Raw genomic sequence first — 25,876 nt, 5'->3', positions numbered from 1 at the left:
AGCGACAAAAAGAGAGCTACAGGATTTGTTTCTCCCGCGGCTACGTGAGGGGTGCGAGATTTGTACACCAACCTGTTGAAAACGTGGACCAAACTGGTTGAAATCTGGCAGCTTTCAGTAAATTCGAAAAACGTTGCTACAAATTTTCAAAACACCACACAAAATGTATGTCAATCGAAAGAGGAGATTCTAATGAATCTCTAGGTATATAAAAAGTGACCAATTTGAGTTCAAATTTTAGAGAAATCACGCTAACAAAATCGCGTAAACCCACCGACACGAGGGGGAGTTTGAAAAATGACAAAAAAGATGTGAGTTTCACTACCATAAACTGAACAACTGAGATTTTTGAGGAACCAACTAAGTTCTACGAAAATAATAATAAAGTTAACGAAAAAAAAACTAAAATTTGAATTTAGAGAATCTATCCATTGGTAACTGAGATACAGCAATGCAAAGCCAAAATTGGGTGACTTTTTTGAAGTAAGATTTTTTTCTACCGGAAGTTCCGGGATAGCGGCCAAAACTTCCTTTGGACCACCAAAAATTTATACATCCATGGATAGATTTATTCTTGACAATTCCAAATATTATAAAATCAGCGCCATATTTGGAACCTGTCTCAAGTTATAGGCATTCTAAAAAGAGCTCTTTTTCGGGACTTTTTTCATTCGGAATCAGCTACTGGTGATTTCGTAAAATATTTCGACTTTATTTTTCAATATTGAGAAACTAGAATAAATTATCTATACAATGAATTGAAATTCATCGAAATCGGTCAATATTTGCGGCCAGGAGAACGTACGTAAACTGCAGGTCAAATTTATCAAAAATAGATTTGCTCGGAAATTTTGCGAACGGCTTTGGAAGGTTAATAACTTTCATGAAACACACGCTCTTGTTTTAGGTTTTTCATTTTACTTTCTACATAAAATGTTGGTACTATCCAGTAGAATCAGAAAAGTTCATGTAAAACGCTGATATGGAAAAATAATCAGTTGTAATAAGCATGCATGAAACTTGCATGAAGTTTCATCTGTTCATATCAGTGAGAGAAGTGTTTGGAAGATGCTTTGAAAACAACATCAAACATTGAGGTTATCAATTTATACAAAACCAAATGAATATAAATGCCAGAAGCTTGTTTCATATTACATGGAGGAGAGGTGAAAGTGACATTGTTGGGGAGAGGCAGGGGAAATTAATTCTTAAAAAAAAATATTCTGGTGTTATACCATAAACATTACCAACATGATGATTTTCTATTTATACTTTTGTTTAATAACTGATGTCTTCCAAACCTGAATTAGACTTCTCTACTTTTCTATCAATTTTGTTCATCAAATGAATACTTCTAGGTTTTCAAGCTTATTTTATCCAAATTTTCAAGAAGGTATCTCATTTCATATTCAAATATGCAATCAGTTAGGATATTACCTAATTCCAAATCTTAATCCAATGCAAGAGATCTTTCATCAATGTTTCAGCTTAAGACTGCAAATAAAAACTGAAATAGTTTTTTTAACTTTGGAAGCAAAGCATGAATATAATTACACAGAAAATTACACTCTTGCTTCAAATTTAAAGCAGAAAATCCAGTAAGTGGTAAATCCGGTTCGGTTCTAGAAATTGCAAACACTCTAAATATTTCCTAATTCATGTAGAACATAAAATTAAGAGAAAAAAAACTTACCTTATACATATGATTTCCGACAAATGGCGTGTTGGACTCGGATTCGTTGAATATCGGGATTCCACCATAGTCAGCGGAATGTTGAAGTTAGAATTCGAAATCGCCCTGTTCCTCTGTTTAATATGTCGCAACTTTCTCTACCAGCACAATCGCCAGTCCCACCAGCTTCGATTCCTCCGATCACTTTGGCACTTCCGCATCTTTTTTTTTGCTTTTAGTTTGCTCCGTACCGCCGAAAACTAGAAAATAAAAAGTTTAGTTTCAAATTTAATCTTATTCATAATATAATTTTCCTCTTACCTCTGGACACGATTCTTCAACGTAATCTTCTTGCTTGCTCATGTTTCCGCCAGCACGCTTCTGTCTGGAATGGGATCGCTTGGAACCAACTGTGTGATGTGCCTTAACACAGGCAGGTATCACCGGAACTCATGCATGATTCATACACCGAAAAAAAAATCATGGTAACCGTTACCATATCCGAGGGTAAATTTAAAAATAAAAACAGATGGTTTTTTTTCGAGTACGTTTTTGGTTATCTTGAACAACAGATTAGTTAAAATTACTATGTGAACGTGTTATGGTGCGTTATGGTGGAATGACGGTCAATTTTACTATGCCATGGTATTTAAGACAAAACTATGGTAATTTATCCATGCATTCAATGAAATAATTTAAATTTTTAAAATGCTGGTTTATTTATTCATCACACTGTTATTTTTTTCACATAAAATATTTTTGTCATCATTTTTGTCATTAACACTGTATCAGGAACTATATGCCAAAACCAAACGTGATGAAGGTTCCTTCTACATTTTGTTTCCGGTGTTCCGCGGTTTTCCTAAGATTTTATTTTGGTCTTCTCGAATCATCATCTAAAAATGTAAAAAAAAAAAATATTGTGCAGAAATACTAATAAAATTTACTTACTCTTGAACATTTTATAAACTGTTGAAATTTTCGGCCGTTGATGACTCTGCTTGCACTCCAGATTGTAATGGCCTTCTGCGGATAAATAAAACAATGTATCTTTTGTGACATATCTCACACCAAAACACTTTACCTTTAAGATCGCGGCACATAGCACTAAATCAATATTGTTTCCAATGTTTCAACAAAAAATTAAAATCCAAAGCCATTTCAATGGCAAGGAGTCAACAAAGTGCAAGATGACACAACTAATTGAAAGTACTTTGGCTAACGGCAACCATGGTAAAATGTACCACAGTATTGTGACGATAACCAAAATTTTATATTCGAATGCACAAAACGTTCCGCATGGTAAAATTAAGCCTCTTTTTATGTAGGTTTACCATATTTTCTTTTGACCCGCATGGTAACATTAACCAAAAGATCGTCAAAATAACCGAAACTTCATATTTATCAACAAATTTTGCGCATGGTAAAGTTAAACCTCTTTTTTCATTAAGATTTACCATATTTTTTTCTGCCCCGCATGGTAAAATCAACCAAAAAGTCGTCAAAATAACTAAAACTTTATTTATCTCGACAATATTAACGTATGGTAAAATTAAACATTTTTATTCATTTTGGAATACCATGATTTTTCTTTCAGTGTACCAGTTTCCGGACAGATGTTTTGTAGCAGCCTGGAAACGCCGGGAACCAGTAACAATCACCGGCACAGGAAACAGCATTGTTGACCGACGACCGATCGATTGTTCGAAGGAACAATCACAAAGTTTATCGGTTTTTATTTCATTGAAAGTAGGAAAACAAATGAAATATTCAATTTTCTCTACATTTTTCTCACTACGAAACGACGACCGAACGAAATACACCCGGAGAAAAAGCTGTCAAACGAACGCGATTCGTGCCTAGACTAAATGTTCGAGTCCATGCTACTATAAATGCTAAATTTAGTAGCAAATGGGTTAATTTTACTCAAATTGAGCTAATTATCCGATCCGATGAAAAAGTGCTAACTCAACAGTAAAAAAATATTTTTGCTAACGGAAAGTAACAGCGAATTTTTGCTAAGTGGAGCCAAGGAATATCGAAAAAAGGTAGTGTCGAGAGCCATATTGGATTTTTTTTTGTGACGTCACAAAAACGAATGTATCGAAAATTTATATGCGAATGGCAGAAATTTCAAAGAAAAACATGTTTTAGAACGAAAATGAATTCCAATTTCATTTTGATTGTGTTGTAAGACCTCTATTTCACTATGTTAAGAAATTTTCTGGTCCTTTGAAGATTGCATTATGTTTTTTTTTCTCATTTTAATAATGAACGCAATGTCATCTTGAAGCTAAAACGTTCAAAAACGAAGATAAAATCAACTTTTAAAAGGTCTAGCTGGTAGTTATTGAGTGTTCAACTGATTGTCATGATTTTTATCCAATCGGTTCACCATATTCAATTCTTATGTAGAACAATGAACATCAATTGATTATTGTTATCTCGATTTACTAAAATGCGAATAAATAATTGTGGTTTTATATAAAAGTTTGTTTTTTTGATAACTTTTTTGTAATAAGGATCTTAAACTGCACTGGCTTGATCATTTTCATGGAAGACTTTGAACTAATTTTAAAGTTTTGCAAATTTGAGTAGGGAAAATCCACTATTTTTTCGAACTTCGATGGTCTATTTCATACAAAAATTACTCGAAAATCCAACTTTATTCGAACCAATCTCGAAGAACAAGAATCCTTCTAGAATAACATATATTAAAAGTGGAACATTTCCAGCAAATTCTTCAAATTATCAACGAAAAAGGCAAATTTCCTAGTAATTTAACAGATTTTTCGTGATTGTGACGTTGCAGTGTGTACTAATACTAAAGCAGGGCTGCCTCGACACTACCTTCTTTAAATATTCCTTGAAGTGGAGCCTCGAAAGTTTTGTGTGTGACAAATCTCACGGTGACTCCGAGGTGAGGTGACAATCATCACGTCACGCGCGGCGCAGAATAAGGGCCACAAACTGATCCATTCTGAATGTCGCTCACTCAGTATCTGCCTGATTTATTTGAAATTCAATATTAATTTTTCAGAGGACGTGAAAAATTGAACAGTTGTGCGGGACACCATAGATTCTCAGTAATTTTAACATAACGGACGACAATTTAATAAGAGAACTTGTAAAAATTGAAAACACAACTTTGTTCATACTGATGTAAAAAAACGTTATAAAAACAAATGAATGTTTAAATTTGCTATGTTTAAAATCAAACTACATTCGCTAATGATCGGTTTCATGTATCACTCACTCACTGACTGAACCATTCACTCCTCGCTCATTGGTGAGATTCCAATTTGATGATGGTGCTGCACTGTTTTAAAAGCAAGCATCGTGCGAGGTGATCTGTATTTTAGCGATGAGTCGAACGATCGATGATCGGATAGGTTCAGTAGCAATCAATAACGAAACCCGACCGCTGTACCTTCAGTTGCGAAGTGCAATCATTAACATTCATTGAAAATGAGTGATGAAAGTCAGAAGCTCATTATCTCTCTGACTGTGATATGATACCTACAATCATTTTGGCATATACATATTTCCTCGGTTCAAATACACTACGTATATTTTATCTGGCTACATATTATTGGTAATATTAAAACTAATCACATCCAGTTTTTAGTATCGCTCATAATTAATGAACACTACTACCTACCTTGGTCAAATTATGGAGAAACTATAATAGAGAACAGCTTTTGTGGCTTCTAGTACAAACAAGGATCACAAAAAAGCCGTCCACGTAACACGAAACATTAAAAATCTTAGTCGATCGATTATTCCGAATCCGAAACGCGTTCCAACTTGACGATCGAGAGGCTATCGAAAAACATCTCCTTCTCGTTCATGGGTCGATCCAATCGGGGTCGGTTTTGGGATGATTCTGTGTCGGTGCTACCAGTCGGATGATGATTTTGTTGTGGAATTGGGGCTTGCTGATGCGCCTGCACCAGGTGTTCATCGAACTGATCGCGATCGCTAAAAATCTGGGGACAGTGGCTGCACTTGAATATTTCCACCTTCCGGGTGGGTTCCTTGTCTGCTGCCGAACCTTCATTGCGATGCGATTTCAGATGGAACGACAGCTGCTTCAGCTCCAAGAATTTAGCCGAGCAGATTTTGCACTTAAACATGATGGAACCGTGATCGCCGGGTTTGATGTGCTGGGCGGAATGTGTCAACTCGTGCTTCTGTAGGGTTCCACGGTATCCGAACCGCTGGTGGCAAACCTTACACTCGAAGGGTTTCGACTCGCTGTGGCTTTTTTTCAGATGCGTCTGCAGCAGACAGTTATAGATGAAGGTTTTACCGCACAGATCGCACTTGGGTAGGGCAGGAACAGGTGCAGCACCATCGACAACGGGTTGTAGCCGTGTGCTACCGTCGGCCGGCATCGATTGGCCGAGTAGCTGAGACGGATCGAGGGCTATGACCATCGACTCGTCGTACGTGGGGGACTCGTTAGGCTGCCCTTCGTTTGCTGTTGAGAAATTTATGAGAAAACATGTCAATTTGTTGGAGCTCTTAAAGATCATACTGCTCTCTTACCTTCTTCAGCGTTGTCTGCCGCAACTGAATCATTTTTGGTCGATGAGACAATATTCAGATGCAACTCGGAATGAGACTTTTTCTGATGCTTCAGCAGCTGACCGCGTTCCTCAAACTCCTGCTGACAAACCATACAAACGAACAGCACGTCCACATCGCTTTTCTTTTTCAACGAAGTATTGTTCCCCATTCCATCGTTCGCCATCGGACCTTCCTGAGCAACATCCATCGAGTTGCGCTGTTCTTTCAGTTCTTTTTTGACTAGCGCCTCCAGGACTTGGTTCTGTTCTTTGCTCTTTTCCATGGCCATCAGTTCGTGCATCTTCATGTGAGTGTTGAGGACACTTTCCCGGGCAAATGCCTCCGAGCAGATGATACATTTGTAGTTGTTCTTCTCACGTGCTTCGGCTTGCATCAGTTCCTGGGGATGGAAGCGACGCACGTGCATCGTCATGGCGCGTTTACCGGTCAATTTTTCCTCGCAGTAGTCACACTTTTTTGGATCCGCTTCAGACGTTTGCAGTTGAGCGCCCATTTCACCCCCGCCAGCCTCATCCTGGTGCAATTTGGAATGCTGTCTCAACTGCGACTTACTCGAGAACCGATACAAACAAACGTCACACTTGAACGGCCTATTGTGGGCCACGTGGACGCCTTTATGCTTCTTGTAACGAATAATGGAGGGAAACGATTTCGAGCATATCTTACAGGTCCAGGAATCTGTTCCTTCGTTCTTTTCTTCCAATTCGGAAATCTTGATAACTCCTTCACCATGATAGATAGTCTTGTGGCGAACGAGCCGCATCTCGGTCGTGATCGTAATGAAGCACACATCACACTTAAACGGTTTGCTCGGATCATGCTTCACCAAAATGTGCGACCTACACTGGCTCTTGTAGATAAACTCTTGCTGGCAAATTCCACAGCTGTGGTTGCCTTTGTCGTTTAGTTTGTAATGCTCCTCGAAGAACGCCTCATCCTGCGGTTCCTTTGTGGGCATTTCTTCCAGCAAATCGGCGGCGTTTCCGTCCATGAATTGTGTACTCTCAGCTTCCGGATAGTAGCTATTGCTGTCGAACATGAACGACGATGACTGGTCCATCATAATGTCGGGAGTCATATCCTGGATTGAATCATCTTGCTGTATTAGAACCTGAGGTTCACCCGGATTTCGTATTTGATCCTGGAGTAAATACAGTTATTTTGAATTTTGAATTGAAATTTGGTAGATATGAGATTTCTGGTACAAATGTTGTGAGTAGATCAAATTTCTCACAAACTACATTGGATTCTCTTCTACGAAGGGAGTGACGACGTGACTATTTAAATTCTAAATCTGATCATCGGTCGCCTCGCAGAATAAAACCCTAAGTTTAAGCACGCGAATGCTAAATTCAAACTTAGTTCAATTTTTATACCTAATAGAAAACAGTTTTTTGCTATTTAGGCAATTTTTAAAACCTTTTAAATATCAAGAGAGAGAGAAACGATTAAGAAAGAATCGGAATGTTTTGAGCAGGGGGATTATAACTATTAGTTGGGTATAAAGGCCATGGTTTGGATACATAATTCTTCAAATCATTTTAAAAGAGCTTTACCTAGTTTCAGTTTATAGATACTAATTTTAAATAAGAATTTCCATTGATCAATTCCATTTGTTTGTCTCATTTTAAATATAAATGTTGCTTAAAACGGCTTTAGATCCTTTTAAAGAAATATAATTTCAGGCGCTTTTTAACAGCTCCCTAAAACATGCGTTAATCAGAAAAAATTTTTAAACCAAATCACCAATTTGGGCAAATCACCGACCTTCTTATACCTGGGCATTTTAAATTGTGGAATACCACAGAACGCCTAAACACCGAAACATCAAACTACGTGCCATTTGGGCATCCTACCTGTATCTGCTTTCCGGCGCCAGTCAGTTCCCGTATTCGGTCATCGTTTCTCAGGCAGGTCTCGTAGAAATCGTAAGCCGAAAGCAGCCGCCACTTGCAACCGTGGCAAATTCGTTCCGGCACTCCCCGAAGTAAATCTCGCTGGCTGAGAGGGCTGCACACGGTCAACATGATACCGTACAAACTCCGATGGTTGTACTCGGACACCGTCGAAAAGATCGATTCCAGTACGGATGATGCGTCTCCGGGATTAAAAGTCGACGTTCGAATGCTTGGACCACCGTTGGTTAAACAAATCCGGCAAATGTTGGGTCCGGTAGGGGTTACGATTCCCCCCAGGGCGCTGTTTGTGGAGCGGGTTTCCATTGTTCAGGCAGCGGTATGGCAGCGAAGATTAACGAACTGTTACAACAATCCTGTGGCACCTGAATTTCGTGTTTAATAAACAAATATAAATAGCAGAAAATTGGATTTTTAATAAAAAAACATTAGGGATTTTTCTCACTTTTACCAGAATGCCGCCTCACGCATCAATTTTTTTGTGCTATTTGACATTCGCTTATTGTTACGCTTGTGTCACGGTTCTGCACACGAAGAATAAAAAAATGGTAAAATTTAGCGAGTTAACTGGGGTATTTTTTTTTCAACCCCTCTTTCGAGATAAATTTTACCTTATTTCATTATACATTACACTTAATGGTCCCGCGTGGATTCTCCGGTGCATATAGGGCCTTGGGAAAAGACCTCCACTGTTAACGATCCGGAGCCAGCGTCTTCACTTGGTCCCAGTCAAGACTCTCTTAGATTGGGTCTGCCTCTTCTTCGATATCGTCCTTCTGGATTCCATTGAAGCGCCTCTCTGCAAATCTCGTTCTCATCTTATCGCAGCGTGTGCCCAATCCATCTCCACTTACGTTCCCGAATCTCGATTTCTGGTGTTCTCTGATGACACCGGCGATGTAGTTCCTCATTCGAGATCCAGTTGCCAGGCCACCAAGCGCGGATGATATTCCGCAGGCAGCGGTTTACAAATACTTGCAGTTTTCGCGTCGTCACCGCATATGTGCACCAAGTTTCGCACCCGTACAGCAATACGGATTTGACGTTTGAGTTGAAGATTCGGATTTTTGTTCGTAGAGAGATCTGGCGTGACCGCCAGATGTTTCGGAGACTCGCAAACGCAAATCGGGCCTTTCTGATCCAGGTTTCGATGTCTTTCCTGGTATCACCATCAGGCATTATCTGGCTACCAAGATACTGGAAGCACTCCACTGTCTCAACTTGTTGCCCAGCTACCATGAAACTGGAGGGATTTTCTGTGTTGATCTCCATCGACCGGGTCTTTCCGACATTTACTTTGAGACCTGCTGCCTTGGAGCTTTCGGAGAGGTCGTGAGTTTGCTCTGCATATCCGGTTGTGTTTGGACAAGCAAAACAATATCGTCAGCTAGGTCAAGGTCGTTCAGTTGCTCCATTGTTGAAGGATTCCACGGCAATCCTCGGTTCGGTGCATGTCAATCGATCGATCAATTCAGAATCTCATCCATACGATTAGAAAAAGTAGCGGTGATAAGATATTATATTATAGATGTATTATACATCTTTTTTCATTCACAGCAAAAAGGTAAAATTGTACCTTTTTTCTTTTCACCTAGAAAAAAGGCAAATTTTACCTTTTTCGGATTCACTGGCCGAAAATGTACAGAAGAACAGCTACCTTTATACAGATACAATCACTATTACTGATGTATGTTTAAAAAACTACTTATTTGAGTAATGCATTTTTTTGTGTATGGTTTAAAAGGCATCATATATCAAAACAAATCGTAGCCTATTTGTTTTCACCCTGGTGGCCCACCAGTTGTGCACTAAGTACTGTGAAAGCCACCAAATGAAAACAAAACGCTATAAATAAGTTGAAAGATTATTAGTGTGATATGCCTCTATTTTGAAAATTATTAAACTAAAATGAAGGCTAACAATGTGTGTAGAACCTGTGGTTCTTCATCAGCAAAATCCAGGTTTTCACTGTTTGAAACACTGCAGGACACTATCGGAAATAAAACGGATCACATCAAAACATTGGCCGAGTTTCTCTCAACAATAATTCCCCAGATGCATCCGGTATATCGCTGTGTTGAACATTAAAAATAGTCCATATAATTTGTTTTTTTTTAAATTCTAGATTTCTGAAAATGATGGTTTGCCAGCGACTATTTGTGCTGAATGTTTTTCAGTTGTGAAGCAGTTCCAAATTTTCCAAGAAAAATGTTTAGAATCAGATCGTTTTTTCAGAAATCAAACCAACCAATTGATAACGATGAACCTTGAAGAACTTCCTCAGAATGAAGGATTGGCTCAATTTAACGATACAACGATGACTCCTTTAGCGACAGAAGTGGAGCAATCTGGAATTTCTGCAAAGAATTTAGAATGCAGTTTCTGTCATAAGGTACTAAAGTCTCGCAAAACATTGAAAGTTCACCTGCAGCTACATTCAGAAGTAGATGCCTATCTTTGCAATAGTTGTGGAGAACGGTTCAAAACTAAAATGGCCTACACTGGTCACATGGCAACGCACGACAAGAGTGGATTCCGTTGTGAGCTCTGCGGAAAATCGTATCGACAGGCTGCTTCACTGCGTAATCATGAGCTCAACCATAGTCAGCATAAACCGTTTGGTTGCGCAATCTGCGGTCATAAGACAACCCAGAAAAGTGGCCTCAAAAAGCATATGCTTGTTCACTCGGACCACAAGCCTTTTACGTGCGACGTTTGTGGAAAGGACTTCCGGTTCGTCAATAATTTGGCCATGCACCGAAAACGAAACCATGAGCGAGAAAAGCTATTCGGTTGCGACGTTTGTGATAAGAAATTCGTCACCAACGATGAGCTCAAGAATCACAGTATGTGCCACACCGATGAGCGGCCATTTGGTTGTGCAGATTGTGGAAAACAATTCAACCGCAGAAGTTCGCTATTGAGCCATCGAAAGAGCAAACACTCAGTTAAGGAAAAAAGATTCGGCTGTCGGGTGTGTGGTCGCGAATTCTCTAAAAACGATACACTCCAGAACCACCTGAGAACGCATATCGTTGCGGATTGAAGTTTTAATTTAAAAAGGAATCGTTAAACCATGGCGTGTAATGATAATAAAGTTTTCACAAAACAAACATGCATTTGTCTTCTAATTGTAAAATAAATCCTTGGTTGAATTTCTGAATCTGATTGAAGATGTTAACATGTAGATAAATTATACTTAAAGGAAAATCGGATAAACTAAATCTTAACACATTCAAGGTTCAAAACTATGCGTTCCATTTTAATTAGTACGTAGACGTAATCCAGTTAATAAATTTAGTTTTTTTTATGAAGACCGCGAAAAATTAATGTAAAAAGTAGACATTCGCTTCATGTCTTACCTCTGCCATTAAGCGTTTCGATTAAGATGAGCCTTCGATGGCCACTTCTGTGATGCCCTGTACAAAGAAAGCTCCTTCCGACACGTAGCGCTTCAGTTCTGCTTGAGTTTGTTCGTCGAAAACGTTGGACTGGGCCAGCAATCGTATGATCTCGTACTTATCCAGAATAATGTCTTTGTCGGCTTCGCGCTTTCGATCCAGCAGGTATTCGATGAAGCCACCGGTATTCAGCAAGTACTGTTGGCCCCAGCGGTGACCAATTATAGCTTTAAGCAGAGCAAGCGCTGCCCGCTTAATGTCTGGGAAAGGATTCCGGATGTAATCCATCACCAGGTTCAAGGATTCTTCCTCCGATAGGTAGCCATACCATGTCTGCGTTATAGAGCTTTATAGAAAGGCACAACATTATTTTATACTAATTTATAGAACGAAATTTATCGAAGACTTACGTGATCTGATTATCGACAGTGGCCGGGTCGCATGAAAATACCAACTGTAGACAGGAAAGTAGTCGAAGTTTCGGTTCATTTGGCAAATTGCGGATGACAGTGTTGAAGTGCTTGAAAGTCGCTTTCAGTTGAGCACCATGTTTATAGTGTAGCTGCCGTTTACCTTCACTTGGGTACGATATGCAACCTGAAAAGGGCAATGTCATTCTCAATCATTTTGAAAGTAGACGTCAGTCAAAGTTCTTACCCAAAGTGTCGTAGGCCACCGGAGCCATGGATAAATCTTCTGACAGTAGACAGTCAAAAAGCATACCGATTATTTTTGGATACCCTTCATATATCTTGGCAGGATGAATGACAGCAATACTACCATAGAACCGCATGAACCCTGGCACCAGAATCGTAGCCAGAATCGTAGAAGATCATCCAAATTAGCCTGGATGCTTCGCATATGCAAAAACTTGGGAAGGATCTGAACCAGCACATCTATCGAAGGTGTTCCAACGGAAGTTTCATCCGAAGCCAAACATTTGATGACCAGTAAAATGATAGTTTCATTAATGAACGATTCCGACGCGGTGCTTCCAACAAGTATTCTACGGAATTCACGCAGACCAAATGCCTGAACATTTGGATTGGAATGGCTCAAAGATTTTTCGATTACATCCTTCAATTCGTTCGTTCCATCCCCTATGGATAGGTTGCCCATGCAGAGAGACAGTATGTCACAGGCCAACAGGGTTTGCTCACTGGTGAAGACAAGACAAAGACATTTTTAAATTAATAAAAATACAGAGCCGTTAGGATCACTCATTAGGACTTACCTATTGCCATCCTCCAGGCAGTTGAACAGTTCCGGAGCCTTCAGGAAGTTGCTAGCAACAGAGGTGCTGCTGGTGCCCGAAATCAGTGTCTTCTTTATTTCCGATAGCGTGGTTTTGCGGTTTTGTTCAAGCTGCAGATTGGCCAGCAACTCCCGGCACAGATTTTCGTCCATTGTAATTAATATTTTGCCGTACAAATCGACCAAATTTTAATAAACTGCAACTAAAGGCGAGCACTAACGGGCGGCAATGACTGGGTGAATTTGCGAAAGCCTTTTTGTTTTGTTTAGGTTTTGTTTTTTGTTTCTTGCAAAAACAAAATCCCATGCAGTCTTATTAGAGATACGGTAAATATGGGTAAAAAATAAGTTTTCTCTATAATGTTTTCAAATTGTTGAAACGGACAACGTTTTTTTTTAAATGTAGACCTAAGAAAACAATTGTAAACATACAAAACGAATTTGGCTCCTTAAAGCCTCAAGGTATGAGCCGTTTCAAATAAAGAAATTACAAAAAAAAAAAACGTTTTTTAATGTAAAATTCGGTTATTCTTCTTCTTGTTGCTCTATCATTGATTGCTGCAACTTTTACGCCATCACCCGGTTCATAAAATTTGTTTATTCAGGTTGTTGAAAGTTATTCCAGAAATCGGAAGGCTCGGATTACCGAAGTAAATCTAAATTTAGCGAAATTGGAGGGCGCTCGCAATCCCGGTATACGATTTTTCATGTGTTAAACAGAGAAAACAATAGCCTTCACTCCAATTCCTCTCCGAATAGCTGTCATTCTTATGAAAACCTGTGTAATAAGTAAATAGCAAGCTTTACTCTTTTTAGCAGGCCCAAGCCCAATTGCACAAGGATGTGATTTTTAAGGTTTGAAGGTGCCATTAAAAATGTTTGACTTTCTTTCCTTAAAAGTGTAAAATCAAACGTATAAACATTCTAACGTTTGATTAAGACGCTTCGTTGACAGCCAAAAAATCCAAAAAATCGGATTTGACAGCCGAGGAATTTCGTTTCCTTGCGCAAAAGTGAGATAGCTAATCAACCTTCGATCGATCGGGTTGGGAGTCCCTTGAGAGGCCTGTGCCAGAAAGAGAAAGAGTGCATGACATTTTCGAACAGACTCAGAGATGCCAATGTGTATGGTTTTTCAGGACAACTGATATCCCGGATATCCCATTGATTTTCCTGATTTTCAAAAATAAACCAGATTTTCCCTGATTTTTGTGGATGGGATTGAAAATGGGTAGTACGGAACAGCATTAGATTACATGGGTTGAGGTCTAAAAAAAGCCTCGCCTAGACCGAAATTTCCGTTATTCTGATGTATCCGGGTTATCATTTCACAAGTTCTTGAAATATAAAAAAATGGCAGCCCTGGCCAGACTTCTGACGACATTGCGCACCGTCTCTCTTTTCGCTTGATGGTCCGTCGTCGTCTCGTCGTAGATTACATTTTAAAATGGCCGTCCGCCATGGTCACGACGGATAACGAGCGATAGTGTTTTTTCGGGCTGTATTCGTGAAAAAAGTGCATTTGATGGCGTCTGTAACCGTGACGAAATGTGTGACGTGCTAGTGTAGCTGATAGTGCTGGAAACTGAGTCGTTGTGATTGTGCAAGCGCTGGAAAATCATCGAGGAACATCCACCGGAAGGTTGGGACCATTTTTTTCCCCATACATACTTCGGTGCATCGAGAAGGCGCTCGGAGAAAAAAGCCTCTCGGTCCGTCGGACGCGAAAAACTTCCCGGGAGCGTTTTTTTTTTGTTCCATTTCTTTCGTTCTCCTTTGCGCCAAGACAGATAGCACTGTTTCCCTCTCGCTACTGCTGTTAGATTACTGTAGTTTGGTGTCAAGTTGACTGATTTTTGTTTTCCACTTGTGGGAGTGTGAGTGTCAGTTTTGGGACATAATTTGCGTGAAGTTGTATTGCGTGAGGTTGGCGAATGTGTGAACGGTGAGAAAAGATTTTGCGTCCTTCAGTGGCATGTTATTTGCAGACAGAGTGAGAAGGAGTGATGGCCAGTGTTGCCAGTGTTTTGAGTGTTCCTAATTTCTCGATAACGGTATGATTTGTTGATGTTTATCGATTCGTTCTACTAAAGATTCTGAGAGAACTCTAGAGTTTGTCTTGATTAGGTCGTATGAGCCACATTACTTGTTCCGAGAAAATCGCTGTTGAACTTTTGCTACACATTTTTAATTCCGACATTTAAAATATTGCTCAGATTTATCTGAAAATTTCGTTTTCGATACTAAAAAAGGTTATACATCTGTCCGTTTATTGAATAGAGACATACATTTAGTTGTTCAAGCAAACATGCACATACAACCTTTTACATTGTGCCATTGGTTGAAACGTCGTTTTGCAAATTAAAAAAATATCTCTAAACTTGATTTCATTTGTCCTAAACTTCACTATTTCAAGTTATCTTGTTGCAGGTGCCATAGATCTACGTGGTTCTACCATGATTAATGTTCTTATGCATATCTGCACAATTAATTGCAGCATGTAAATTGGAAGTTTTGAATGTAGCAATTTTCAAAGCACCTTCAAATAAAGCAACATAAAGAGAACTTACTATTGAACACCTAGTGTTGTCTGGATTCCCGTTGTGATATGCGCTCTACAGGATCTTCGGCTTCTCCGATTTGCACAACAATCTTAGAACAGATCTAGCTCAAGTCTCAAAATCGGCTTCGCCTTATATTGCTCTGCCAATGGAAAATCTCCTTTTCAACGCTGCAGCAGCCTGGAATCGGAGATACGGGGGCTGCTTGCATCAGGAATATGTATTATTGTCCGACTGGAAAACTGGTTTCTACCTGTGACCCCGATAACTGCAGTAAATTATCCAATGCTACTGTAATGAAAAATTATGAAGCTGAAAATTGATCCAGCCATATAAATAACGCTTCTAGAACTTACCAAGCAACAGAAACGAAGAAATTTATTAAACTAAGATACAATAAACCACTTTAACTAAACATTTTTGCCTAAATTTCTACACTTTGTAACACTTGGTGACGCGATTTCGGCGAAAATGCAAATCGTCGCAAAAACCAACTATATATAGCCAAACAGTATTTTACGTCCTTTGGCTGCACGGCAATTCAGTGCAGCGCAAAACGTCGTTAAAACCAAAATGCACTCGAAAATTAAAAAGTCATTATAAGTCTTAAATTAAAATCAAGATATTTGAGTTATTTATTTATCGAATGAAACCAAATTTTTACATAACATAGAAAGCATGTTTATCAATCGTTTGCAGCCAATAACTCAGTTTTGTTTATATTGGTTCATACGACCTAATCAAAACAAACTCTAGAACTGTTTGATATTTTTGTAGGTCCTTTCTTGAAAAAATATTTTAAAAAGTTTTTGTTTAATGAATTGTAATTGTTCTTTATTGAATTAACGCCAGCCCATCGATATATATATGGGGCTGTTCACTAATTACGTAAGCACATAGGGGGGGTGGGGGGGTTTCACATTTGCTTACGATCTCTTACTAGGGGGGTAGGGGGGGTTTCCAAAAATCTTACGTAAGAAATGTCACATTAAAAATTCATCACTGCCATTCGAAACCATATTACTGAGGTTTTTTTATTCACTACCTATTTGTTGGTTAATTTTGATGTTATGTTATTTATCTTTTAATGTCTTTGAATTAATAAAATTTCAGGTTCTATAAAACTTATAGAGAACCAATTCAAACCAACATGCCATCAAAAACACTAAATCACATTATTTAAAAAGATCGTCACTTTTCGCTTTCCATCATAACAATCTTTTTAATTGAGAAATTTATAGAAACAAAAAGGGAAATTGGCGCCTTGTGACAAACATGTTTGCCCCAACTCTAGTATAGTAAAGAATGTTTTTTTTTTAAGATTTTTATGATTTTCAGGTAAAAAAACATAACAATTTTTATTGGTACCTTGTGCTAACCTAGTCTCTCTTTTTTTAAATCGGAATTTAGATTTTATACTGTTTATTCGATTGTGGAAATTTATAGAAAATTATTGTTACTTTGATGTTTTCTTTAATCGTTAATGACATTTCATTTGTTGTTTTGTATAGATTGTGCTTTTCAAATACAGATTTTTAATTTTACTTAAAAAAAGGCTTTGCTTTGAAGCATGTTTGTCACATTTTTAACATTTTCAAGCAATTTTTGGAAAAAAAGTGTCAATTTCAAAAAGAATTAAAAACGTAAGATCTTACTAGGGGGGGAGGGGGGGTTTTGAAAAATCTTACTTTGTCTTACCAGGGGGGGGGGGGGAGGGTTGAAAATTTCCAAAATCGGGCTTACGTAATTAGTGAACGGCCCCTATTCATAGTTAGGGTCAAGGTACGGGTTAGTTTTATGTTTGAATCTTTACATAGCATAGCTCCGGTGTAGCATGATTGTTCATAGATTTTTCGGAGTGTAATTTATGATAAATTAAGGTTCCAGTGGCCGCGGTTTCATATTTCGATCGGTCAGGACTGTATGTGTATCGTCTGAGAAGTTAATATTGCAGCATTGTTTCTTCTATACTCTATTGGTCAACGTTATTGTAAGCTTTTCTCCTAGTGGTACATGGTAATAGATCAGCTGTTATTTTCAATTTGTTTTCACTCAATGTCTTCCTAATTTGATAGTTTAAAGCTTAACGTAAATCGATTTTTCCTCGGTACCGGAAGCTATTCCTCTTAACACATAAGTACCACAAAGAAATCTAAGCCGGAAAACACCGAAATTTCTATCTCGTTGCTCGGATATAAAAAGCAAATACTGATTTGAAAAGTACTTCGATCTTGTTGAATCAAAAGGAAATTGTGTCTGGATCCTAATTAAGCCAACTGGAAGATTATTGGAAATCGCAACTTCGGAACTGGTTCAAATTATTAGATAAAAATAGATGGATGTGCAATCACAAGAATAAGCCAAGTCAAATACTTGGGAGTACAAATAGATGAAAAGCTCCTCGTAGCTCATATCGAGAAGAAGGTCATGAAGAAAGAAGTACTTTGTCAAGTAAGCAGATATATGACTTTCTGGCCAAAAATAATCTGTATTCTGTTATTATGCCACACTTTGATTATTGCGCTACTGTCTTGCTTTATGCATCAGATACCCAAACAAAACGGCTGTAGAGAATTGAAAACGATAATGCGAGTAGTGATACAATGCAATCGATATACCCCTAGTGTTATATGCTTGAGATTCTGCAATGGTTGACAGTTTAGCAGAGGATCACGTACAAATGTTTAATTTCCATACACAAAATGAAAAAAGGAATGTTACCATCTTATTTATTGGACGGCTTGCGGTATGGAATCGATGTATGTACACAGATACAATACAAGAAGAGCTCAAGACTTTAGATTGCCATAAGTGAATAAAGAGATGACCTAACACTTTGTTTTCCATAACGGACTGAAGATGTATAATAACAAACCCCTGAGTATCTAAGAAAGTTCAAACTTTAATATATTTAAGAATTTGACAGGGCAATGCGTTAAATAGTCGATTTGAAACATCGACTTATCTGACTAAAGTATTGGACTTTTTTTCTCACAGATTTTAAACCAAGTAGCACAAGGTATCAGTTAGAAAACTGTACGGGGATGGACATACGCGGATATCTTTGAGTTAAAAAAGTGTTGTGTTTAATTTTATCAAATTCATAACATATAATTATTCCAATAGTTGCACATTAGACTGCCTCAAATTTGTATGAGGAGTTTCAAGCTTGTGAAATGTTATGCGCTGCATGCTTAAATTGATTCTAGGCCTAGTACAAGGTGGAACATGAAAATACAATTGTTCATGAATAACTTTGGTCTCCTTCGGCCGATTTATTTTTCTTAAAGCCTTAACTATGACAAATATTTCATCCGAAGACTGCATTTCGACTTATGATGAGATTCGACTTATGATAAAAAAAAAAGTTATTAAACTTCAAAATTGGGGTTACTTTTTTCAGGGTGATATTCATCACTGTTAATGCTGCGTCTAAATGTTCGAAGCAGTGTCTCTCATTAATAGTGATGAATATCACCCTTTAAAAAGATAACTATTTTTTGAAGCCTTATAACTGTTGTGTCTTAACTTGAATCGAAATGCAGTCTTCAGATGAAATATTTGTTAAAATTTAGGCTTTAAGGAAAACCGTTTTCAAAAGAAATCGGCCGAAGGGGACCAAAATTATTCAAGAAAAACTGGATTTTCGTGTTTCTCCCGAACAAAATGTTCCAAAATCCCATACAAATTTTAGGCTCGTTGAGCGACCCCTTCCCGTGATATGATCTGGCCCAAATTTGGCATGATACCTTGTACTAGGCCTAGAATATATTTAAGCCTGCAGCGCATAACTTTTTCAAATGTCAGGTCATTTGGGGCACTCTATTGCACATGTGTGTTCCCACTCGATTATTAATTAATTTATTAACCGAAACTATGGTAGCCTTAAAGTTACATGTAACTGATGTACAAGAACAAGGATATAAAATGTTAAGAGAGATTTTAAGAAATATATGGTTTCTTGAAATGTCGCTCTTCAAGAGGAATCACTGTCGAAGCCTCCACTTGAAAACGGCCATAGATTCCGCTGATCTGAATCTTGCACCCTGAGTTCGTTGTATTGTTTCTTCTAGGTATTCTGGATAGTTCATGTAGTAAAATGTTCGAACAACTACAGCGCCAATAGGCCTGTAAACGTTGAATCGTGCTTAACACATTAAAACCTCGTTTCATAAAGTAACAAATTTGCAACAATTAATGCATGGAAAAAGTGAAAAATCATATTAAATTTTAATTTTTTCTTTAAGTATGCATCATTTCCAACTGTTTAAAATTATTTAAAAAGTTAAAAATAAAAATCATGAAATGAAGGGTTAAGCAAGATGGATTGAATAGATTTTAGCTTTCATTTCCAACTGTGCCATAAAAAAGTGGTTGTGGACTTTAAAATATTTATTTTGTTATTGGCAGCACGGTTCTGAAGAGCAACGAGAGCAACTCAATAAATTGATTAAAGATTATTTAACTCCAAAGACTAGTATGGCAAGCAAGTTCATCTGTTCTAAAGTTTTAACCGATTTAACTTAGGAGTTAGTAGGATAAAATTAAAACCTAACGTCTTCAATAAGTAATTCATTGACGTATCATTCGCGACCTGATCTTGATTCAGTTCCGATACATGCACAGGATGGGTGTACGAGCGCCATCAGACAGCAGCAGCCATGAAGTACGACAATCAACTGCATGTACAAACTTCACTGTAAACGTCTGTGTTTGTCGGGTTGTGGAAAAGTTAGCGGTGGATCCGGAGAATGAAGACCAAGATAAAGGTTACCAATGGGCGCTAAATAAAATCGAAACAGCTTTCCGAGCAAGCATAATCTGTGAAGTGTTGCGTGTTGAATAATGTAAGAAAACAATTGGAATTATGATTCTTGGGTAAGGAAACATGAATTAAAAGGACGATCGACGTCGAGCTTCTGCTTCCTCTTGTGCAATTGCAACAAACACATAGGAAAAGTTAGGTGGAAATCTATCAGCGAATTTGAGAACAAATCGCTCAGGTGGAAATGATAGCGAATTTCCCAGTTTTATGGTTGTCATGGGTTTCAGTTTAGGAGAATTTTCATTTGGGTTAGTGTTTCTTTTTTATTTGAAAATGAAACGTCGAATATTGGCGTTCGAACATTGAAAAAAGAAGGTTCAATGGGTATACACCTGTATGTGTGATTGTACGTGTTTACTAATTTAGTTAAAAGAAGAGAGTATGAAGTGAAAGAGGAAGGAAAAATAAAGCGATTCGTACGAAATTGTGAATGTGAAGAGGATGTTGAAATAGATCGACCGAAAAAGCGTCTCCGCTCTCTCTTCCCACACCACCCAGTTTTATATGGATTTTATTGTGGCTGGCAAAGGAGCATATACGAATTCACACGCACACCGACGCCAGGACAATCAATTTGTGCCGTTTCTTCACCAATACAAACCAAGGCAGAAGTTAAATCTACACCCGCTCTCTTCGGTGCCCTCACATACTCCATTGGCTGTGGCCTGGCGTGGCGAGTGTTTCGTTCAGCCGCCACCCCCTCGATCTTTTATGTGGGGTTGGCTTGTTCGGCTTGCGCTGGGCTGGGACCGATGATGACGGTACTCTCTAATACACGGAACGGAACCGAGCGGAGCGATGTTGATGGTCTGTAAAAATCACCGTCCAGCTACACAGCAGCAGCAGCTAGGCCACGCGTCAGGGTTGCCAAAGCGTTATCGCGAAGTCGCTTCGCCAACGTTAAGGGCACAGTGTTATTATTGGTGTGATGCTGCAAGTGTAAATATTGACGATACCGGGTTGTTTTAGATCGACACGTCTGCTGGTAACAATATAGCAACGGGGACAAAATTAGTCAACCACATTAACCGTGAACATGAGCTGCCGTACTGCTAAAAATCCTTCGATTGGTAAGGTAGAAGCACTAGCTATTGAACAGGAACCATTAACAACTATAATATACAGCCCAGAAAGATATAACAAAATTCATCATTATTAAAGCGTGCACTCTTCTGTTAAAATTTCGGACTCTTAAGGCCACAATCTGCTAACCACACTGACATGACACTTGGAACAAAAATCCGATCTCTTTCTGGCTAATTTTTGCACCTAGCGTCGGTATTGCGAACCTTCTTAATTTGACAAAAAATTCACTGTAGGAAAAATTTACCAGTTTAGTCCGATTGTATCGTCGAAATCGACTATTTTTCCTTGAAAGTTGGATGGCACTTTTCAACTGGGATAGCATTTCAAAAGCTATTGATGCGCACTCTGGAATCGACATTGCGTACTACCTAAGGGACCGGCGCCTATTGACCGATTGCCAGCAAAGGTTCTCGTCAACTGGGCGGATTTCAGCGAGTAGACTACGCCACCGCGAGCTTCTGGGCCTGCCTCTCCTTCAATGCCCATCTGGATTCCAGTCAAAGGTCTCTCTGCAAATCTCGTTTTCATCTCTTCGCAGCATGTGCCCAATCCATCTCCACTTACGTTCCCGAATCTCAATCTCTAGCTCATTTTGATGACACTGGCGATGTAGTTCAACGTTTGAGATCCAGTTGCCAGACCACCAAGCGCGGATGATGTTCCGCAGGCAGCGATTCACAAAAACTTGCATTTTTTGCGTTGTCACCGCATATGTTCTACCCGCACAACAATACGGATTTGATGTTTGAGTTGAAGATTTGGATCTTAGTTCGTAGAGAGATCTGGCGTGAGCGCCAGATGTTTCGGAGACTCGCAAACGCAAATCGGGCTTTTCTGATCCGGGTTTCGATGTCCTTCTTTTGGTATCACCATCAGGCGTAATCTGGCTACCAAGATACTGGAATCACTCCACTGTCTCAACCTGTTGTCCAGCTACCACGAAATTGGAACGATTTTCTGTGTTGATTTCCATCGACTTGGTCTTTCCGACATTGATTTTGAGACCTGCTGCCTTAGCTTTCGGTGGGGTCGTCGAGTTTGCTCTGCATGTCTTGTTGTGTTTGGGCGAGCAAAACAATATCGTCTGCCAGGTCAAGGTCGTTCAGTTGCTCAATTGCTGAAGGATTCCACGGCAATCCTCGGTTTGGTCTACAGTCAATCGATCCAGTCAAGATCTCATCCATTACGATGAGAAAAAGCAGCGGTGACAAAATACATCCCTGTCTCACTCCAGCAGTTACCGGGATTGGTTCGGACAAGACACCGTCGTGCAAGACCTTGCACGAAAATGCCTCGTACTGTGCTTCGATGAGATGGACTAGTTTCTCTGGGACCACTCGTCGTCTAAGAGCAGCCCAGATGTTTTCGTGGTTCAGTCGGTCAAATGCTTTTTCGAATTTTTTTTCGAAAATCGCGGCGATTAACCAGTTAATCAACTTTTTCGAAATCAACGAACACCAGCAGAAGAGAGTCCTTGAATTCGTTGATTTGTTCCAGTATTATTCGTAGCGTTGTGATGTGGTCCACACATGATCGTCCGGATCGGAATCCAGCTTGTTGCCGTCGGAGTGTAGCGTCAATTTTCTCCTGGATCCTGTTCAGGATCACTTTGCAGAGTACTTTGAGGGTTGTACAGATCAAAGTTATGCCACGCCAGTTACCGCACTCTGTCAGGTCTCCTTTCTTCGGGACCTTTACGAGGATACCCTGCATCCAGTCGGCCGAGAATGTTGCGGGAAAATTTTAGACAGTAAAATAAAAACTATTAAACCACTTTTGGCGTATACTCGCACCTTCCTCTTCACCCCGTCCATAAGGTTCTGTACAACGTCCTGCTGTACAAGGGCCTGCTTCATAATTGCCCAATATTTCTCTATTGGGCGAAGTTCCGGCGCGTTGGGCGGGTTCATTCCTTTGGCACGAAGGTGACCCCGTTGGCTTCGTACCACTCCAACACGTCCTTTGAATAGTGTCACGAAGCGATATCCGGCCAGAAGATGGTCGAGCCCTCGTGCTGCTTCAATAGTGGTAGTAAGCGCTTCTGTAGGCACTCTTTAAGGTAAACCTGCTCGTTTACCGTGCCGGTCGTAACGAAGAGGGCGCTCCGCTTCCCGCAAGAGCAGATCGCTTGCCACACCATGTACTTTTTGGCAAATTTGGATAGTTTCTGCTTGCGAATCTCCTCCGGAACGCTGAATTTGTCCTCTGCGGTGGAGAACAACAGGCCCGGCAGCTGACGAAGGTTTCGTCGTCCATTACCAGGCAATGCGTTACAGTTTCTGTTAAAAAAAACTATAATCTGACGTTGTACAGAACCTTATGGACGGGGTAAAGAGGAAGGTGCAAGCGTACGGGCTTGGGCTCGAAGTATGAATAAAAAGAAAATGCCACAAGTTGTTCAATAGATTTTATTTTACTGTCTAAAATTTTCAAAAGGATCGGTCTACTGGGCGAATTTCTTCAGCGTTTTTTCCGTTATGCAATTTGATGTGACACACCCTTTATATATTTGAATCATATTTTGCAAGGCTTAAAAGCGCAAATTATAGTGATATTTGAATGGTTATGTGCTAAAATGTACAAATACAGTTAAATTACTTGTACATGGCTGCTTTCAAGTCGAAATTGGACTTGATTTATTCATGTTTCCACGTAACAATTATGAAAAAGCCGTATTTACATATCGCAGAATAAAATTATATTGATTTTCAAAATGTTTAGGTATCGAAAAATAGCGAATTGTTTTTTTTCTCTGAAACTTTGAATGCGTTTGTCTCCAAACAGAGGTCTAGGCTAGGGATACCATACGTACTCTTTTGAAGCAAATCTTCCGTTCATAGATAGCAAAGTAATTGAAAATTTTACATAATCTGAACCCCTAACGATACTTTGTTTTTAGATCGTTTTGATAGCACATTGTTGCCAATTTTTGCTAACGGGTGTTAAATAAAAAATGAAAATGTTTTCAATACCTTTCAGTAACTCAAATAAAGAGCGTAAAATTTTCTTTCTCCAAGAAAATTTCTCTTTGGGCTCCCTAGAAACAGTAGGCGTGTTTGGTTTTGCTAGTTTGAATTTAGTCAAAGCAAAGATGGCGTCGAAACAGCACGTGCTCCGCGAACGCATTGTACGGTTCTACGAAACGCATTTCCAGCAAGGAAAAAAGTTCACGGTGGCACATTTTAAAGAAGAAAATGTACCTGTCAGTACGGTATATCGTATCCTGGGTTCCCTGAACGTAGAGCGGAAGGTCGGAAGTGGTCGTCCGGTGACGATAATGACGAAGCAGAGGAAGACATTGTTAAAGAAGCTGTTTGACAACAAGGGCGCAACCAGCCTGCGTGACGCCGGTCGGAAATATGGCTGCTCCCACGTATTGATCCATCGTACCCTCAAGATGGAAGGAATCGTCTGCAGGAAGAAGACGAGGTCGCCGGAGTACACGGAGGAGCAGATTGAGACGGTTAAATCACAGTGTCGGTGGATGACCAAAAATATCGCGAGACGTCTGGCCGGACAAGGCGTCTTCCCATTACGGCAAGAAGACGCTGGCGTACCTTGAGGAGAAAAAGATACCGTTCGTGCCGAAAGATCGTAACCCAACAAACTTGCCCCAGTGCCGCCCAATAGAGGATTTCTTTGGCTAACTCAGTGCCCTAGTGTATGAAAACAATTGGAGGGCCAAGGACACGAAGCAACTGACTACAAGAATCCGGAATTGTATCCGGAAAATGATCGTAAGTGCCGTACAACGTTCTTGTGAGAGCATCGCGACAAAGTTGCGTCGAACATCAGACCACGGCCCTTACTCAAACATTCACTGACATTTTTTTTGAAGAAAATACATTATATTATTAATAAAAAATACTGAAATCGATGAAAAAAAAATAACAATTTTTTTTATATGTGATTGACAAAATTCTCATTTTTTATTTAACACCCGTTATCATAATATTCGATAAACGTGGTGAAGTTTGAATCTAAGGTTTATCTAAAACTGGCAGTGTTCGGCATCGCTAATTGAAAAATTAACGGCGCTAATTAAATCGCTAACTCATTCAAATTTAGCGATCGCTAATTAAAACCGCTAAATGAGCGGAAAAAGTTATCGCTTCTAGCTCAAAGCGCTAATCGCTAACTGTTGATAAACAATAACGTAAACAGGATGGTAACAGCATGGATTATGGTTGTATCTCAATTCGTTTGCTCAAATACTTTACAAACATAGTGCAGATTGTTTATTGTGCACAGTCTGTTGAAAAATCATTAACCAGTTTTCAGTTTTTTTTTTCAAACTTTCAAAATAGTATAATGCAAAATTCTCATGATAGGAGCATTACCAAACGTGTATCTAAAAAATTTCAACATTTCAACAAATCACCGCATGTGGACGACCATGCTTAAGTCATGTAAAATATTGATCAAGTAGGCCGTTTACTGTACTTTTCCAAGCAAAAAACAGTTTCTAAAAATTGACCTTCTAGCTTTGAATTATATAAATGATGTTTAAAATAGTTTAATACTGTTTAACAATATTTATTGAATTGTTTGTCTGAGAATGTTGAGAA

At 39.1% G+C, this 25,876-nt stretch overlaps 3 protein-coding genes across 5 annotated transcripts; 1 reads left to right on the top strand and 2 right to left on the bottom strand.

Moving 5' to 3' along the window:
- Window positions 1–5,223: 5,223 nt before the first annotated feature.
- On the bottom strand, window positions 5,224–8,662 carry LOC129743779 (zinc finger protein Xfin-like). Of its 3 annotated transcripts, none has more exons than XM_055735961.1 (4): window positions 8,627–8,662; window positions 8,122–8,546; window positions 6,224–7,406; window positions 5,224–6,155 (listed from the first exon to the last, which is right to left on the bottom strand). In XM_055735961.1, exons 2-4 carry the CDS (start codon window positions 8,485–8,487, stop codon window positions 5,452–5,454), a joined length of 2,253 nt encoding a protein of 750 aa, XP_055591936.1. In that variant the 5' UTR covers window positions 8,488–8,546; window positions 8,627–8,662; the 3' UTR covers window positions 5,224–5,451. The 3 variants fall into 3 exon arrangements, with proteins under 3 accessions (XP_055591936.1, XP_055591939.1, XP_055591937.1); XM_055735964.1 differs by having other exon boundaries at window positions 8,633–8,662; XM_055735962.1 differs by lacking the exon at window positions 8,627–8,662 and having other exon boundaries at window positions 8,122–8,600.
- A 1,333-nt stretch (window positions 8,663–9,995) lies between these two features.
- On the top strand, window positions 9,996–11,294 carry LOC129743782 (oocyte zinc finger protein XlCOF26-like). Its single transcript, XM_055735969.1, has 2 exons — window positions 9,996–10,245; window positions 10,307–11,294. The coding sequence occupies exons 1-2, from the start codon at window positions 10,090–10,092 to the stop codon at window positions 11,225–11,227; spliced, it is 1,077 nt and encodes a 358-aa protein (XP_055591944.1). The 5' UTR covers window positions 9,996–10,089; the 3' UTR covers window positions 11,228–11,294.
- A 146-nt stretch (window positions 11,295–11,440) lies between these two features.
- LOC129743783 (26S proteasome non-ATPase regulatory subunit 5) lies at window positions 11,441–13,131 on the bottom strand. Its single transcript, XM_055735970.1, is given in 5 exon segments — window positions 11,441–11,928; window positions 11,993–12,179; window positions 12,240–12,399; window positions 12,402–12,741; window positions 12,817–13,131. Coding segments are annotated over 5 exon segments (1,224 nt in total). The 5' UTR covers window positions 12,990–13,131; the 3' UTR covers window positions 11,441–11,564.
- Between the last annotated feature and the right edge of the window lie 12,745 nt (window positions 13,132–25,876).

This window comes from Uranotaenia lowii, chromosome 2 (assembly GCF_029784155.1).
Source record: "Uranotaenia lowii strain MFRU-FL chromosome 2, ASM2978415v1, whole genome shotgun sequence".
Lineage (NCBI taxonomy): Eukaryota > Metazoa > Arthropoda > Insecta > Diptera > Culicidae > Uranotaenia > Uranotaenia lowii.
This window is presented reverse-complemented; position numbering and strand designations above follow the sequence as displayed.

Coding starts and splice junctions, on each gene's coding strand:
- LOC129743779 (XM_055735961.1), bottom strand. CDS start 8,487: ATGGAAACCCGCTCCACAAACAGCGCCCTGGGGGGAATCGTAACCCCT. Junction 7,407..8,121: donor GCGCCGGAAAGCAGATACAG/GTAGGATGCCCA, acceptor TATTTACTCCAG/GATCAAATACGAAATCCGGG. Junction 6,156..6,223: donor GGCAGACAACGCTGAAGAAG/GTAAGAGAGCAG, acceptor ATTTCTCAACAG/CAAACGAAGGGCAGCCTAAC.
- LOC129743782 (XM_055735969.1), top strand. CDS start 10,090: ATGAAGGCTAACAATGTGTGTAGAACCTGTGGTTCTTCATCAGCAAAA. Junction 10,246..10,306: donor TAATTCCCCAGATGCATCCG/GTATATCGCTGT, acceptor TTTAAATTCTAG/ATTTCTGAAAATGATGGTTT.